This window comes from Vipera berus (assembly GCF_964194415.1).
Source record: "Vipera berus genome assembly, chromosome: 1".
Taxonomy (NCBI): Eukaryota; Metazoa; Chordata; class Lepidosauria; order Squamata; family Viperidae; genus Vipera; species Vipera berus.
Genome location: NC_138202.1, coordinates 234,903,372 through 234,922,455, shown reverse-complemented (window position 1 = coordinate 234,922,455; position 19,084 = coordinate 234,903,372). Strand labels below are relative to the sequence as shown.

The window sequence follows — 19,084 nt, the reverse complement described above, 5'->3', positions numbered from 1 at the left end:
CACTGCCATTCCTAGGTTTAAATTCAATGGGTAGAAACTTCTCACATAACTCACTGGTTCTCAACCTGTGGTCCATGGACCCCTGGGGGAAGGGGATGCAATGTTTTTACAGGGGATCTGCAAAGGCTTGAAGAAGTGTTATGATTTAAATCTTGAGTTCAGTCTTAGTGATCCATGGTCACAGTATGTGGCCACAAAAGGTATTTAAAGACAGTCCGTAGTGAAGTAAAGGTTGAGAACCACTGACATATCCCATAATTTTGTTCTCTTCTAATATAGAATGCAACCATATCCACTCATCATTGGGATACAAAGCCAACAAAGAAATGAAAACAAATCAAATCAAAGGCAACTGATTGTTTACAAAGGCCTAAAATGGCAATAAGGTAAAGGTAAAGGTTCCCCCGCACATGCGTGCTAGTCGTTTCCGACTCTAGGGGATGGCGATCATCTCTGTTTCAAAGCCGAAGAGCCAGCGCTTGTCTCAGAACGTCTCCGTGGTCTTGTGGCCAGCATGACTAGACACCAAAGGCGCACAGAACGCTGTTACCTTCCCACCGTAGTGGTCCCTATTTTTCTACTTGCGTTTTTTACGTGCTTTCGAACTGCTAGGTTGGCAGAAGCTGGGACGAGTAACAGGCTCTCACTCTGTTACGCGGCACTCAGGATTCGACCCACCAAACTGCCGACCTTCTGATCGACAAGCTCAGTGTCCTAACCCACTGAGCCACTGCGTCCCTAAAATGGCAATACAATACTCTATAGGATCAACTTATAAGCTAGCATTTTCCTTTCAGTTTCTGCCCCTAGCAATGGTGTTTGCACTGAGCAGCCTTTCTTTTGCCAATCTAACATTTCCCAGGACTGAGAACAAAGTCATCTTAACCCTATCCATGCAGCCAAGGACTTGATGCTAGTTCTCCTACATAAATAGCAGCTACACAATTACTAAGCCTTGCTTTTTCTTCACATAAACTGTATAAATTCTGCAAATGTAGCACATACTGTATATGCACAATGTGTGAAGTTACTATGGTATATAATTTTATGAAACATCCCAAATTCTTGTCCCAGTTCAGAATCCAGGTCAAAATGCAAATTAAGAAAATTGATTCTCCCAGATGTTGCTTGAGACAGAATTGGGTGATGATATTTATTTCTAATTACTTTATTACCAAGATTTGAAACTTCATCATACTTGAACTGGAGGGCTAGAAGAAATGCAGACTTGATAAATGCTGTGGAATATGAATAGGAGGAAGAACAAAATCACCCACATTTCTATGATGCATTGAAAGAGAGGTACAAAGCGAACAATTCCGTATCTAAGCTTTTGTATATTTTGCATACAGAATCATTCAAAAAACGTTAACTACCCTTTTATTAAAATAATATCAAATAATATGTTGAAAGTACTCTAAAGTATTCTGCCACTTTACTGTCATCTCCCACCCACTCACACCTCCAAAGCCCCAACATACTCCAAAAAGAATAGAGCAGATGGTGCAGAAGGAACTAGGCAATAGCAAAAGTATCCAGCAGCAGCATCTCACAGCAGCCCACTTCTCAGCCTGATCTAAGCATCCATTAGCAGTCCAGTCCTCCAAAAATATAACCTCAAAGTTGGCACCCCCATTCAGAATCAGTCCAAAAGAACCATTGCCAAATCTGAAATAAGACTAGTGCAGCCACCAACATGCTGTCAAACACTATGAAACAATTAATGATGTATTCCCCTCAACAACTATCCTTCAGCTTGCTGCTTTCTGGCCCGGTCCAGCCCACTCCTGAATGCCAAAACCTACCTTTTATTCCACTTTTATTCCATTTATATTCCTTTTTAATGCATCTTTTCTTAATAGGAATACATTTCTGGAAAAAAAAATCCTGAACATATTTTTCTGTGCAGTACATACTTTCATTGTAAGATTTGAAGTAGCAGAGGAAAAAAAATCTGCATCCATTTATCTGGACCCATTTTAGTTTGATTTAAGGCTGGGTTTCAGCATGGAGACAGCACTAGCTATGACTGCTGATGATTTTGGCAGAGCACTCTCTCTCTCTCTCTCTCTCTCTCTCTCTCTCTCTCTCTCTCTCTCTCTCTCTCTCTCTCTCTGTGTGTGTGTGTGTGTGTGTGTGTGTGTGTGTGTCCATCACTATGCTTCTGGTTTGCTCAGTGGCTTTCAAGACAGCTTATAATGGTATTCTTCTAGACTAGCTGAGGATTTTGGGAGCTGAGGGCACCATGTTACTGTACTTCTTCTCCTTTCTTGATAATCAGTTTGTGCTGGTGTTGGCAATGGCTGCATCTTTAGGCCCTCATCTGTAGTGTGCCTTAAAGCTGAATCCTCCAGCTCTTCTTACAACAACTATAAATCTATAAAAAAACTTCTGCATGAGGTCATCTACCACTGCAGGGTTTGTTATTTGCAAAATACAGGTGATATTCAGTTACAGATCAAAATTCCAGACCAATCAAATGATGCTGTCAGTGTCCTCCCATAGCAACTGGAAGCTCTAGATCACAGGTGTCAAACTCACTGCATCATGTGACATGTCACGAGGTATCACAACTTTTTTTGCATTGCTAGTGCTGGGGTGGGTGTGGCATCTGCATGATGCAACCGGCCCATGGGCTGGCAGTTTGAAACCCCTGCTCTAGATCTAGATAAGGAGGAACAGACTCAGGTTCAAAGCCTAGTGGCTGTTAGTTTTTGGTTTCTAGTAGAATTGGGGGCTTTCCAGCATTAGTCTTTGATGGGGCTCTATACCCATGCCCTAGACTGGTGCACAATCTGGGGGTCATTTTGAACTCACAGCTCTTACTTAGAGTAGTGGAAATACAAGAAATCTTTGCCCAGTTGCAAAGATTTGTGCCGGTTGTACCTAATTTGGTTTGGGAGCCACTTAAATCTGTCATTCATGTTGTAATTTTCTCATAATTGGAGTATCACAATGCACTTACAAGAGACTGCCTTGAAGACCATTTGGAAGCTACATTAATGTAAATTTTAAAGAGTTATCCTGGAATTAGACAACTTCTAACTTTCATTAAAAGAATAACTAAGGATACTTTGGGTCCTTACTAAGTTATTTATTGGGCAAAACTCTGTTAAGTAAGGTCCTTCCAGGAAATTTATACAGAACATGGTTGTTATGTACTGGGCTTGTGGTGATACACCACGTGCGTTCCTGGAGCAGCTAACGGCTCTCCAGTAACCCAGACTAGCTGTCTCCTGTCTTGCAATTGGCTAGCCCCAGGCGTCAAGAGTGGGTTCAAACCTATTGGCTGCCGCCTAGGGGCTAGACCAGGGGTAGGCAACCTTGGCTCTTTTAAGACTCATGGACTTCAACTCCCAGAATTCCTGAGTCAGCATAGCTCATGGACATAGCTGACTCAGGAATTCTGGGAGTTGAAGTCCATGAGTCATAAAAGAGCCGAGGTTGCCTACCCCTGGGCTAGACTATATATTGTGGCTGGTTACAGCCAAGTTTCAGTACAGTTCTAGCAAGAATAAAGTATGAGTTATCCTGTACTCAGCCTTGTGTCATCATTCCTGCACCCAAGAGCCCACGACTTAACAATGGTCATTTTTCTTTCAGAAATCAGTAAAAGCACAAAGGATCCTCGATTTGAGCCTAATCTTGACAAGATCCTAACTTGGCTAAAAAAAAAAAAAAAGATAGTATCATGTTGGAAGAGAATGTAATGCAGACTCATCCTTTCACATACAATTGTAAATATAATTCCATGCCAAAAGAAGGTGATGAGAAAAGAAAGTCAAGATGGAAAAGATACCTAAAGATGAAGATACTCAAAGCACAATAATTCTAATAAGAAAAAAAAATAGGGGGCATTGGAAAAAAGCCAATGTGTCTGAAGAAAAAAGCTTTAGTAAAAAAAGAATCCGAAAGCCAAGATACAATGATATGGTAGAAAGAGGAACAAGTCTCCAAGGATGAGCTCATATAAGTAGCAGATTTATAGAGATGAAATCAAGAAAGCAAACACTCACAGTGAGCTGAGTTTAGCAAAGGATGCTGAAAACATCAAAAGGGTTTCTGCAAATACTATAGAATAAAAATAAAAGGAAGAAAAAAGAGTACACCAGCTACTCCATGAAGATAGCAAAGGAAACACATCAAGGAGAAGGCTAAGCTACTATTCTAACTCTATTTTTTTCCCTTGTGGAAATGATATATGTTCTAGTAGACAGCTGTGAAGAAGTAGTTTAAGTGGCAGGATCCCACTCAAGCTCCATAGAACATGACAGGGAATATCTAATGACTTTAATGAGCTCAAATCTTTAGGGCTAAGTGGACTGTAACCTAGGATGTTAAAGGATCTCGCCAATTGGTTGACCCAAAATCTAGCTGTTATATTTGAGAAATCCTGAGTAATATTTAATGAGAATTGGGGCATTTAACTTCACATCAATAACTGGTAAAATTCTATAATGAGTGCTTTGTAAATAACTTGGAAGCAATGAGTGATTCCTGGAAATCCACATATATTTGTGAATAAGAAGATTAATCTCATTTTATGTCTTGATTGTGTAACTTCAAAGCCAAGCCAAAGCCATACAATTCATCATGACTTCAGAAAAAACATTTATCAAAGTACCCTTTTTCTGATTATAGACCTAAAGAAGAGGCTGAATATATTATTTTGAAAAATGAAAATTAGGTCAGTTTGTACTGAAATAAAAGAAACCCTACATTCCTCAGCATTTACAGCTATGTAGTGGACTTTCTTTTATTGCTAATTGAAAAATAGCACATATATAAAGGTAAAGGTTCCCCCGCACATGTGTGCTAGTCGTTTCCAACTCTAGGGGCCGGTGCTCATCTCCGTTTCAAAGCCGAAGAGCCAGTGCTTGTCCGAGGATGTCTCCGTGGTCATGTGGCCGGCATGACTAGACACCAGAGGCGCACAGAACACTGTTACCTTCCCACCGTAGTGGTCCCTATTTCTCTACTTGCATTTTTACGTGCTTTTGAACTGCTAGGTTGGCAGAAGCTGGGATGAGTAACAGGCGCTCACTCTGTTATGCGGCACTCAGGATTCGACCCGCCAAACTGCCGATCTTCTGATCGACAAGCTCAGCGTCCTAACCCACTGAGCCACCACATCCCTTATCACATATATATAGAAGTATAAAAATGAGATAGTCACTTTCTCTGAAAGTATGCTTAATCAAATAAGTGCCCTGTCATTTAGTTCTGATGGAATTTCCATCCATGTCCAATTGCATTATATAGTCCTACTGATAAAACTAACCTCAAGTTGTTTGATGCAAGGCACACATTTTTAGTCTGCAAACAAAAGTGAAAATGGATAGAATGTGAATGAAAGTAGATCTGAGGCAACTGAAATGCACATCTTTTTTTTTTTGTTAAGTAGAGTCAAAGCCTAAGAATTAGGCACAAAAATTGACTGTATTCTTTTGTATTTTTAAAACAAGTTAGGTCAATTTCTAATTATAAAAATGTTTTCAGTGCTTCATAGATAATTCTAATAAATAAGATTGTCTGAATTATTATTGTTCTTGTTATGTATCTGTTACCTGGGCTGCATGATAGGAGCTCTTAGAGCAGTTTTAATATAAGCTGTTTCCATCATATTATAGTTCCTAATTTGTATATTGGTATATGCTGGATTTGCAAATTTCCTTACATATTGATAAAAGGTCATGCTGGATTACAATTTAAGTACCATTATATATTGGTCACAGAACAATTTATGAATGGTAATTTATACTTTCATTTTCAAAAGGATGCACACTTAAAAAAACACCTGAATTTTATGATAAAAATTAATTACAAATAAGTCATCTGGGATTCCTGCCAGGAGTTTATTTTAATGTACTTTATGCTCTGCCTTGCCTAGAGTGCAAAATAATAATAAAAAAAGTCGGTAGAGAAATTCCAGTTCTGACTTTGCTTTAAGTCTCCTTTGAAAAATGACACAGTATAACCGTTGCATTTTGTTGGATAAATCCTAATACAAGTTTATTCAAGGGCAATTTTGTATGCCATATAATGATCAATTAGTAATTTAATCAAGGTTACTAATTAGGAAATATATTTCACCTAAATGCTCAAGCAGCAGCATGAAGTTCTCCAAAATTGTAGTACAGGAGAGCACCAATAGTTATGGTGCTCTGTAGGATAACAGATTGCAAGAATGAATCTGCCATATTTCAACACTTAATATTTTGGCTGAACCTAATCCACTGAATTCCAGGCTGTGTAGCATTTAGGGAAATACATTTATCTCACTGTATTTTTATGTGATTTTATCTCACTTTTCATCCACACTGAATACTCAAGACCACTCTGAATACTCAAGACCACTAACAATAACTAGAATATAAAATAGAAATCAAAGATGAAACCCAGCATTAAAATTATTAACAAGCAAATGCCTGTTGGAAAAAGTGTCCATTGTCAGGCTTCCACTCCGGTTGCACCCGTGACCCCTCCTCCCACCCAGTTAGTGGCAAGCCCGCAGGGGCTTGACATCCATTGGTTGAAGACAGAGAGAGTGGAAACACAAAGCAATACAAAGTTGTTGTCAGGGGGTGAGGGTTTATTGGGTTTTGTATTTGGGGTTTTACTTCCTGGAGTCACTGTAAGTTGGGTGGCCATATAAATTTTATCAAGAGAAAAGAATATTTGTAGCACAGGGCTGAACTGTGGGGTCCTTGCTGTTCTCTGAGATTGGTTGTTTTTTGCAGATATTTCATTACACTGATGATGTTACCTAGTTGGATAATAAAACGTCTGCAAGAAAACAACCAAGCTCAGAGGGCACCAAGGACTTCACATGTACATTTTCTTTTTTTAAAAAAAAAGTGGATTCCACAATAAGTACTACTTTCTTCAAAAGAAGATTGAATTTCTGGCAAATTAATGGGTCTTTTTAATTTGGAGTGGAATGAGAGTTCAGAAGAGCCTCTTCTCCTCATCTTACTGTCTGTCCAGGTTTGCAAAAAAAGACAGACCTTTAGACATCCAAGGCTTAAATATTCAGCTCATCATCTTAAATTAAGCCTGTGAGAAGGTGGCAGTTAGCATAGATTATCGAGCATGCATAGCTAGTTATTTTGGAACATAATAAGTAGTTTACCCCCAACTTTTCAGTCATTTGAAATTTCTACACACCTTTCAAGACTTATTCGATAAAGAGTAGAAAGCTATATTCAAGATGGGATAAAACCAAAGCATAAATAGCTTTTCCCATCTCAGGAGTAAATGGCAGATAGTACATGAACATAATTGGAAAAATGCACTGATAAAGCTGACAATGTCCTGATAAGATTCTGACATCTAAGGCTCAAGAAGCTATTAACAGAATTGCTTGCATTTTGTATTGTCCTTACGATGATGAGCTAAGGGGATGGAGGACTGTTATAATGAACTGCTGCATATTAAAATTTATCACTACATTGCTAATATTGAGTTTTGCACTGATACTCTTAGCACTTTGAAATATTGACCAGACAGAGGCTAAACAAAGGACTATCACTTTTATAGGTTCCAGAGGAAGCACTGCAGCTGTTATTTTTATATTGCTATGCTGTAGCAAGGGAATGTTTTAAGAAAAAATGATTTTAATTAGGATATTACAACAAACCAATTAACCAACTAGAAATTTTCCATTGCTTGCTCACAAAGCCAGTTACGCAAACGGTTGCATGATTAATTCTCAGAATAAAATATTTGCTACTAAACAGATGCTCGTGTATAAAAAGGTAGCAATATTCAATAACAATTCTAAGCCTGAGGTCATTTGATAAAATTAGCATTGAATCAACATCTAGGAAAATCAGATCACTTTGAAATGCTGTATTAATATATTTACTGGGTGTAACCAAAACTCATCTGAGAGGTTACAGAAATTTGAAAACAATTTATGGCTAATGTGTTTTTTAATCTCCAGCTTTGGTGGCTATTGCTTGTTATATGATCATCAAAAGTAAACTTTTGGTAGAGCAAGTATCCATATATTAGGATGCTCTAGAATGGATAAGACCTTAAACTGAATGGAGACAGTTTGCTTGGGATATTAAGAGAAGAAATCTGAGAATTTGTCCTTGTTGCCTGTGTTATTCCCTGTAGCTGATGACAGAAACAATGTGCCTTACATAATTATTGTCCCTATTCAAGCAACTGTGAAATATGACCACTGTTTTACATAGGTTAAGTCTATGAGTTTTGCTGTTGTTGCTGCGATGAATTTACAACTCATTATTTTTGCATTGTTAAACTTGTGAAACTGTTATGTAGGATTTCTTTGTATGCAAATCACATACGTTATTGATGTCCAAGTTCTAGGAAATCCACCTTATATATTGAGATGCCATTAACCAATGTCTTCAGTGTTATATTAGTAAAAATAAAATTTTGAGAAATGCATTACATGTATTTTAAGACATTGGTCAGTTGAGCCATGCTTAATTGCTTCCTCCAGTCTTTTCAGCTTCTTTGGTAAAAACAGCATAATATTTTTATATTGCAATACTGTTGACAATAGCTTAGACAACCTAGACAAGGCTTATATTATACAATAACTTTGACATCATTTTTATAGCAATTTAGATTTCATGTAATTCTAAAAGGTCATAATTCTCAGAAGTGGAATAGTGCTACACTACTACAAGTTTCAAATTCTAATGCAAATCCTGTCCCTGCCATGATTATATGACACCTCCCAAGTTTGAAAGAAATAACATTTGTAGAGCTGTATCACTGTAGCTAAAATGCAGTAACTATTTCTTCACTGTAAAATTTGTGAACAATGTCTAACATGCTGGCAGCAGGGGGAGTACTTAGAACATAATGATTTTATTAATATGAAAAACTGGGTTGCAGTTCTGCAAATGTAATAATTTTGTGACAATAAAAAGAAGAAATCTGAACAGGGAGTTCAAACATAATGATAAAAAAAAGCCTGTGTTCCAATCGATTTTGGAACAAAAGTGCCAGTTTTGATGGCAAAATGATGATACCCTCATAGTGCCATCATCATGTAAATGCCACATATAAATGCCACATATAAATTATGTACTTGCATCCCAACCATGGCATCATGGTTTACATTGACATGCATTTTTGGTCATTTCCTCCCAACTTCAACTCCTCTTTGGTAAATAGCGATTTATGATTGTCTTTCAAACCTGAAGAGGAAACTGTAGTTGAAATAGATTTCTAAGTCTCATTTAGAGAACAAATGCAAAACATGATTATCCTTTTGGAATCAATGATGAACAATGGCTTTCTTGAAACTGGAAATCAAAGAGATTTTTGACGTATTTAATGGGAAAGGATGGTTCAAACTCAAGACCTCATCCTAAAATAGGATTTCATCATTGTATCTGAAATGACCTCTGATGTAGTGTTTGCATACAAAAGGTGAGTACTGGCACAGGGCAATGTTGTATTGTTGTATGCATATCATGTTGTAGGAATTTCTGGTCACAGGAAATAATGGGCGCATGGGTGAGCCAGGAGGATTTTAAAAATCAGTGCTTGGCAGTGCTTTCGTAGTTCAACAATGAGCAATGTATGTTGATGACAGCAATAAGTAACAGGGTTAAAACAATCTATCATGTATTATAATCAGTGAACTCAGCCAACATTTACACTGGATGACAAGAGTTCTCCAAGATCTTATGAGCCATTCTGTTCCTTGACATTTCTTTTAACTGGGGACGTTAGGAACTGAATCTTAGCCATCCTGCATGTAAAATCTTTTTACAAGTCAGTTTAGTCTTGTTAAGGCACCAGGCTAGAAATCAGAAGATTCTAGAATGTAGGAGGTTCTAGCCCTGCCCTACGTATGACAGACGGCTGGGGTGACCTTGGGCCAGTCACTCTCTCGCAGCCCAACACACCTCACGGGGTTGCTGTTGTGTGGGAAACAGGAGAAAGAATGAGTATTCAATATGTCTGCCGCCTTAACTTGTTTATAAAAATAATAGGCAGGATATAAATAAAATGTATAATAGTAATAATAAAATATATTAAATATTTTTTTCATATTTTTCTGTAATTATGGTTTTACATACCTGAACACCATCTGATGCAGGGATGTAGCTTGCTCTTTTAAATGTGTCTGTAACATTTCTGAGAATTTCCACAGAAACTAAAAGATCCCCTGCATAAAAATTCTTCCTTTGAGTTAAATCCAAAAGAGTCTTCGTCACCTGAGACATCCCTTCACCAGCCAGCGTCCTCTGTCCTTTTGCAAGATGTTCTTTAATCTACAAATAGTAAAAGGAAAATTAAAAAAAAACCATTAGAACCTATTCTAGAACATTTTTTAAAAAAAATGTTACAAAGATATTTGCTTGCCTCACACATTGGGATGGGGTCAGAAGTGTGTATAAAGTTGTGACCTGGGCTTCACTTTGTGAATTGCTTGCTTTGAGATCTTCACATAGTTAGAACCTTTCCTGAAGTTTCATTGTATTGTTTCCATTGTTCATTTGTGTTTATTTTAGTGTTTGAACGTTTAGGACCTTGTACTGTATGTACATTAAAATTACACTAAAGGGAGATGTGATGGAAAAAAAGTTTAAGAATTCCTGCTATAAACATCTCCAAGTTCAAGAATTCCATTGCATAAGGTGCTGAATAAATGCTTTGAGTCAAAACATTTACACTGTTCATACAGATCTTTGTGTATTTACTATGACACTTAGGAGGATGGAAATGATCAGAACCAGACTCATCTGCATGCTCACAGCTTTTCCTAGTTTTAGCCCTAATATTCTGTGGGCTAACACCTGCACGAGGCTTATAACATTACTGACATAATTTACAAAAATTATGTAGTGTTTGTGTGTGTGTGTGTGTGTGTGTGTGTGTGTGTGTATCAGGAGGCTGGAAAAATTCAACTACTTAACTCTTCACATAATAAAATGCTGGTACATGAACTGGAGAATCTGGAGGATTATTATTTTAAAAAACCAGCTGTAGCTTTATATGGAGCCTTCATACATATTTTCTATGAAAATCAGACATAACCACTTTATGACAGCAAATAACCACTTTATGATAGCAATCTACATTCTATTCAAGTCACTGGCAAAGCATTGATTTATAGGTTCTTTTATATTATGTATGTCAGGGAGATAAGTGTGAAAAGAATAGCATAGTAGAATGACTGACTCAGGCTTGCTGCATTTTTGAGCAATTTATCCCCTAAGATGAGCAACTGATGGAATCAAAACATGCTGGAATTTATTTTAGCACAGCATAATAAGTTCTATTTTACCCAGCTTAAGAAGTAAAATCCAACTCTATGCAATTGCCAGGTGATAGTCTTTTTCTCTATATCCCTTTGCTGTTTCTTTTGGATTTAAATGGATGATGTGGTCTAAACCACATAGAATCATTCTGTGAGGCAGGTGGGCTACTTCTAAATGTGATATATAAACAAACACTTTTAACAGTAATGAATGGAAAAATCCTCTTTTTTTTCTATGTAACTGGACTTGATTTCCAAGTTACTATAGAATTTCTCCTGGCAGTCACAGTTGCACATGGAAATGGTGATAAGAACAAAAACTTGTTCTTGTTTAAAGAGAAGAACTATAAACTGCTATTCACATATATTCAGGAGCTCTTTACTGTGTAATTTCTATTCTGTTGCCCCCATCTTACATATCTTATTTGGAAAAGCATACACAACAGGACCAGCAGAATAAATGATGAACAGGGAGAAATCCAGTGGCTTCAAAGGGATAAAAGTTTAAACCAACAAAACTGAGTATGACATGACATGAAGTCAAGGGATAATGCTAAAAGATATCTTCTTAGGGGGAAAAAGATTAAATAACAAAAGGACTCAGAATAGTATGTAGAACAGCAGAGTCTATTCTAGCCAAAATTGTCCACCGAGTAGATAGCAAAGGGTCATACTGTTTTTTTTCTACAGGGAAGACATAACTATATAGCAGGTAAAATACATTTTATCTCCTTGATTATATTTGTTTCTAATAACAACAGAAAAATGTCTTATAGCTCCAGTAAAATAAGTGGTCCCTTCACTGTGTATTAAATATTTTGACCGCAAAATATAGAGAAATTAAAGCACTGTTGTGGCTTTATCTTGACTATGAAATATTTCCAAATTATGCACCAAAAACCATTAGGTTCTTATATTGCCTACTTATCAATGATGAGTGAATATATTAATATTCTGTTGGAAAAAATGGTTTATATCAGTCAGTAGATTAAAGGACCTGTCAAGATGTTTTGACAAGAACAATCCAGATTTGGTTAAACACCCTAGCTTCTCTTTTGTTCTGTGATGCTAACAGTGGCAAAGGTGCATTGTGTTTTGAGTTACTGAGCAGAGAAGGTGTTTCTTGATATAGTTACCTACAAATAGATATTTATGATTATTGCATTGATCTTGAGCTTCTGGTCACTTAAGGAAACTGTTTAGATCAACATACATTTTTATTTTCTACATGGAAGGTCATATTTGTAGTGATCTTATATGTGGGCTTATTAACATTTCTATAAGCCAAAGGTGATGAAATAAAGCAGCTTTTGAAACACTATTTCAGTTGCTGTCTTCCTCCTGTGGTCAAGGTAATAGGCACATAAATGAAATTGGTCTTTCAATACTTGTGGACATTGATGCTGGATCCCTAGAGATCTATTTTGTCAAAACAACATTCTGTAAAGTTTGGCTAAGAGCAATAAACACCTATTCATTTCCAGTTACCATAGTTACAAAAAAAACATCCAAAGTAGAGTAATAAGCATATACAAATGTTCTAAGGAATATTCACAAGATGAATTATGAAAAATGCAGTTGTTGAGAATTTGTTACGTCCACAGATTATCAGTAAATTAATTACTTAATTTATATCTTTTAGGCTAGAGAACTTAAAGGCAAATTATACAAGTCCCTAAGTCTATGAGTAGAACTCCAAGTGGCTCATGTACAGTAGGAATATTTCTCATGAGTTAAATTTAACCACGGCATGAAGCAGTTATATTTTATTGTAGGTATTTCTACTTATAAATATCATTTGCCATTTGGATTCTATCACATGAACTGCTTATATTTTATGATTCTGTAAGGAACTTCCTTCCTTCCTTCCTTCCTTCCTTCCTTCCTTCCTTCCTTCCTTCCTTCCTTCCTTCCTTCCTTTTCTATAAGGTATGTTAGGATGAAAGAAAGTGAGGGCTTAATAACTCTTGAACTTCAAAGTTCACCAGTTATGTTTATACAGAGCCCATCCAGCTGTGATTTCTGCAGGGCTGGTTCTTGTCTTTACCTCAGTTCCAATTGTTCTGTCATTAACTCTAGCTACAAAATGTTGCCCTTCCAATTCAAGGGTAGAATGTTGTAAAGGGCATGTTATATCAGATGATACTTATTTTGGATAAAGTATATTTCTGCTCCCACTACATTTATGCTTGAGTAGTTCCAGTCTTAATACATAGTTTGAATTGTTTATTTTTAAGTATGTATTCATGTGATGTTTTGATTATAATATCCGTGTGAATAGTTTTTCTACTTTTTGGAACTGTTAATGAAGAATTTTGAAATGTGCTAATTGTCTTCATCTTTGAATTCTTCCAAGCAATTGAAAATATTGCTCAAACAAACATGTGACTGTAGAGTTGCTTAATTGTATAAAATAATTGTCATTGTTCTCCCTTTATATCTAGACAAAGTAGTAGATAGATATTTTTTTCCATTTTTTTCTAAGCAAAGCTACTTTGTTACTTTTTTTAATTTGGTATCATTTTGAGCATGGATCAAAGAGTAAAAGAACAAACAGAAGAATCATGTTTCTTCAATATTACTCCAAAATGAAATGGTGGGTCAATGGAAGATAATAAGGAAACGCAAAATGAGTAGTGATAATGAGCCAAATGAAACAAAGTCGAATGGAAATAAAGATTGAAAAGGTACCATTAGAAATAGGAAAAGAACTTAGGATAATCCTTCTCTATTCATTTGGCCATTTTTACTGTATGATTGTATTCTTTTCCTATGCAAGCCTCAATATTTAAATACATTACCTCACCTTAATACAGTTAGCCTTTGCTAAGATGTCCTTGTTCTTTAAATCAGTATTATCCAAAATAGACAGTCTCCCATAATTTCAATAATTTTTACAGAAGAAAAATATTGTTATCTTAGCAAGTTGTATCTGCCAATTTTATAGGGACAGTAGTCTTGCCTTCTATGGCATATGTTTACCCTGTTTGAGGTTTATGTGCAAAAACACAGATGGCATGATGCTGATTTTTATAGCTAGATGGCTCCATCAGCTTTCCCACAAATACAGTTACAAAAAAACCTAGACAATGGCTACTCAAAATTCTTAAAACAGTTTAGAAAATTCTGTATTTTTGTATTCTGTATTTTATATGATGCAATATCACCTTAAAACCTGTTATGGAATCAGTTTTATGGAACACCATTAAAAAAATGAACAATGTTATAGTTAGTGTATGTCCTTGTTCCAGTTATTCCACAAGTATAAGCTACTCAGATGCATCTATTCCAACAGTTCAACTTCCCTCTTGAATCCAAAGCTTGTGGAATTTCTTTAACTTTGTGGAATGTCGGTTACCCATTTTTTATTTGGACTGTGAACATATAATTGATTTAAATCCTATCTCTTAATATTGCAATTATCTGTTATTAATCCTGTTGACACTGAAACGCTGTGTGAAGAATTTGCCTGCTGGTGATGTTTAATCAAGGAGAACGTCTTTAAGAGTTTGTCTTCTTTATCTTTATAATGCACAAGTGGAAGAGTCAAGGAGGAGGAAGCTGAATTTCAAAAACCTACTTTTAAAAATGGTATGTTGACAGATAAAACTTGGGGCCAAATGATATGGTTCTTCTTATTTTATGAATCGAAGGCATAAAGTGATATATTGTGACTGTATTTTAAATAAACTCAGTCTGTTAATGTATGCCATGGTTTTTGGGGGGTTTACATTCAGATTAATTACAGTCAGTTGGGTAGGTATGCAGACAGAGACATAGGGGAAAATAGCTAATCTGTGAACTCTGTCTGCTACACTGAACACATCTCAGAAATTGGTGGATGAACTATTAATAGTTAATTGTCCAATCACCTGGATACTGTTTAACTCTGTCATCTCCATAGTACTGATTGTTCTGGCTTTTCACCTTAGCTAGCTGATTTTTTCTTCCTCTCAGTTCCTGCATCCACGTAAGAAATTCTGTGATTTATTCATTGTACTATGGGTATACAATTTAGTGTAATTTGCAAACACAGTATATCTTGATGTTTATCTGTTTGTTTAAACAAATTATATGGCTGTTCATCTTGCTATTGGAGAAAGAGTGAAGGAGGCCAGGAGTATATGCTCTCTAAAGGATCACCCAAAGCATGAAGGTCATTCCAGCTCCCCAGCTTAAACAAACAGGCTCCTATGTAGGAAAGCAGTAATATAAGAAGCTACTGAAGGCAGATGACTTTCTGTGGGGTGCAGATAAGGTCCACACATAAAGGTCCAATTAAACTGATTTATTGTCAGCCTATGCACAGGAGTCTTCTCATTTAATGGTAAACATCTGCTTGAAATTACACAAGGGTCAATGGAATTCAAGGGAGGTTGTGGCTACGTTAGGATTCTAGGTTGATCCCTCTTTTAACTCCACCCCCAGGTTCTGTCACATATTCTCTATATACTTTCTTGAAAATGGCAAAGGCATCAATTCACATTGCACAGAAGAAGGCAATAATAAACCATTTATGTATTTTACCAATAAACTTCATGTACAACAATTTAAAGTGATTGATAATAAAGTGCTGGATAATGGGCCCCTCTGTCCAAATGGCATTCAACATGCTACTGAGATACCTGGGGATCCCTAGAGTACCAATAGTCTTATGTTATGGCTAGCTGAAAATTTTGTGGATATCTGGTTTCTGATGTTGCCTGCAAGGGGAAAAAAAGCTGCAAAGGCAGAACTACACAGGAATTTAAAATATAAAAGTAAAAGCATGGGGAAGCACAACAGAATGAAAACTAATTAATTGATTACGTGCAGTTATCTTAGACACCAAATTATTGGAATGGACTGGAATTAGACATTTTCAGGCATAAAATTAAACTGTTTGCTACTCAGGGCTTGAAAAACAATGAAGGGATGGCATTGCTTGCAGAGTCAGGGAGGACATAGCAAACACAGCTGGGTATAATACAGTGACTGAATAATATAAATTAGACATCATGGACAATAGTTTAATATGATGATTATCCAAGTTAGTGTCCAACCACCAATCCAGAAGAAGAAGAGGTTGATAAATTTTATAGTCAAGTTCAATCTGAAATTGACAGAACATGCAAGAAACGTGCTGTTTGTGCCTAGAGACTGGAATGTCAAAGTCTGAAATAGTAAGGAGGAAAATATAGTTGGATTACATGGCCTAGGAAACAGAAATGAAACCGAAGAATAGCTTTTTTTTGTTGTTAATCCATTGATTTTGTCATTCCTAACATAATATTGAAACAGCCAAATGTTTGTATACAAGGGCATCTTCATATAGAGCATCCAGAAATCAAACTGAGTAAATTATTGGCACAAGGAAGTGGACTACTCAGTTATGTGGAATGGAATCAAAGCTCCTGTTAAGGATAAATGTGAAAAGAGACTGCCAGAGCTGAAGAAATAGAAGAAGGAAAACTGGAGGGCAGAACAAATTGTGCAAGTTGCAAACAAGAGAAGCCTCAGCCAAAAAAAAAACACAAAAAAAAAGGCAAAGATCTCAGGAAGGCATTTAACAAAGAATTCCAGAGAGCTGTTAAAGAGATAAGAAACAGTATTACAGTGACATGGCTAAAGATACTGGAGATGGAAACAGACACAGGAAAATAAGGAAAGTATTTTAAAAGATGTCCAAACTCAGAAGAAGATTCCAGTCTCAAATTAGTAGACCAAAGGATGCCAATGGGTACCAGGTTAAAAAATTTCATAGCATATCTGCAGATTTAGCAAGCTACAGAAGAATCAGTAAAATATTTAGCAAATCTGGAGAACGACGTAGTGTGCAACAGTTGGGAAGAGACCAGACTTCATATGAATACCAAGAAACAAGACTTAACAGAGTGTGCAACAATACATTGCATAATACTCTTACTTTCAAAGGTTAGCATCTAACCAAGATTAGAGCCTACCTAGAAAGGAAGATGCAGATACTCAAGCTGGTTTTAGAAAAGATTTAGAAAAAATAGATGCTATTGCTGATATACAGCCAAGTAATTGAAAGCTACAGAATACCAAAAAGAAGTCTGTACTATGGTCCCGTGGTCCTCAACTGCTTTGAAACTCACTGAATTTGGTACTCAACACATTTTGACAGGAAAATTTTGTCCTGATACTCATTTGTTTGGTACTCAATGCAGAAGCTAGAACTTGTTGGTGTTGGTTGCCTTGTGATTCACTACATTATTTGTTTGGTACTCATCATTTTTGGTACTTATCTCACCTCCTGGAAACAACGATGAGTACCGAGGTACCACTGTATGTGGATTGTTGATTATAGAAAGGCCTTTTGAATTGACCACGTCAAGGAATGTTCTTAGGAAAACAGGAATCTGAAAACATTTCATTGTCCTCATATGAAATTTATACATAGCTTAAGATGTCACAGTCCAGATGGAACATGGCAGCAATATTGCCATTACTATAGCAATGATTCTTCTTTGAACACAGACGTAAAAAATAAAAAATCACAATGTGTGTTCAAAATATTCTCAAAAGTGACTTAGCCACAAACATACACGAGGAATCAGTTGTTATATTGGAATATCACAGCAAATATGACTGCCAGGTAACAAAATCACTTAAAAAGGTATCATGTTTTATTCTTCACCACTCTATCATCATTTAGTGATTCAATAATGAACTGTTTCTCTTTTACATGGAACTAAAATTAGGCATGTTATGGCAAGTTTATTATTAGCTCTCCACACATTTTTATACTTAAAATATGCGCAAAGGCTTGTTCATCTTATCAGAGAAATAAAGCAGGGAGAAAGGCTTGTTTTTCTGGCACAATGTTTCCAAACTGAAACTGTCTCCAGAGGGTATAATTAATATGGGTGTATGTATGCCCTGTTCATCCATCCAAACCTAATAGCAACAGCTGATGTTGCTTCCTGTTATGCCATGGCATTGATACATAATAAAAGGAAAAACTGCAAAACCTGGGGATGATTTTCCTACATCAATACCTCATTTGGTCTCCATTTAGGGCCTCCAAATACCACTCTTAAAAATTTTCCCCAGTTTGAGTATTTCCCATGAACATTATACTAAGCCAATCACATCGTGCCAGAAATTACAGAAATTACTAGTGGTTTCTCTTAGAACAGTATCTTCTTTGGCTATGTGGTATGGGACATCTTATTCATAGGGATGCCTTGTTTGGGCAGCACTTTCTTCAAATAATCAGCATGCTTTGTAAAGGCACCAAGAACGTGCTGAAAAATTGCTGTTGGTGCCGTAAAGACAGCAATCAGGTCAAATATATTAAAGCCTTATTTATACTGCTATATTTTCTTCCTGTTTACTGTTACTACTGTTGAGAAGCAGATAAACTACAGCAATGTCTTGTGTGCAAAATTTGATGCCACAAATATGGTTAGTCTTAATGTGCCAGGAGGCCTGCTGAAGGCATTTTAAGTAAAATTTAATTTGACTTGAAAGCTAGTTCTGATAGTTACTTTTTATTAATGCAGAAGTGAAAACAAAATATGGATATTTTAGCGCAAATGTTTATTTTAATCAACAGGTGGTTTGTTTAACCATAATGACCATTCCTTTGACATTAGATACTGACAAGGAATGGACTTCCCCTTGTAAATCCATCATCTCTTATCATGGTTTCTTCCAACATTTTCTTTTCCACATGTAGTCCATTGAAGAGGAATCATGGAATAATTCCACAGACTCTTTTAGTTGGTAGCCTGTGAAGTTTGCCATTGAAATGAGTTGACCATCATGGTTATTCTGGAATTATACACATGATTTCATTCTGGATGAAACAGGGTATATAAC

General features: G+C 36.3%; 1 protein-coding gene across 1 annotated transcript in view; it reads right to left on the bottom strand.

Moving 5' to 3' along the window:
* Positions 1-19,084, bottom strand: part of ADGRB3 (adhesion G protein-coupled receptor B3) — a gene marked incomplete at both ends in the record, with an annotated part of 531,496 nt that overhangs the window by 300,978 nt on the left and 211,434 nt on the right. The window contains one exon of the mRNA XM_081313695.1: positions 10,074-10,268. Coding sequence (XP_081169821.1) covers positions 10,074-10,268 — 195 coding nt within the window. The remainder of the gene's footprint in view (positions 1-10,073; positions 10,269-19,084) is intronic.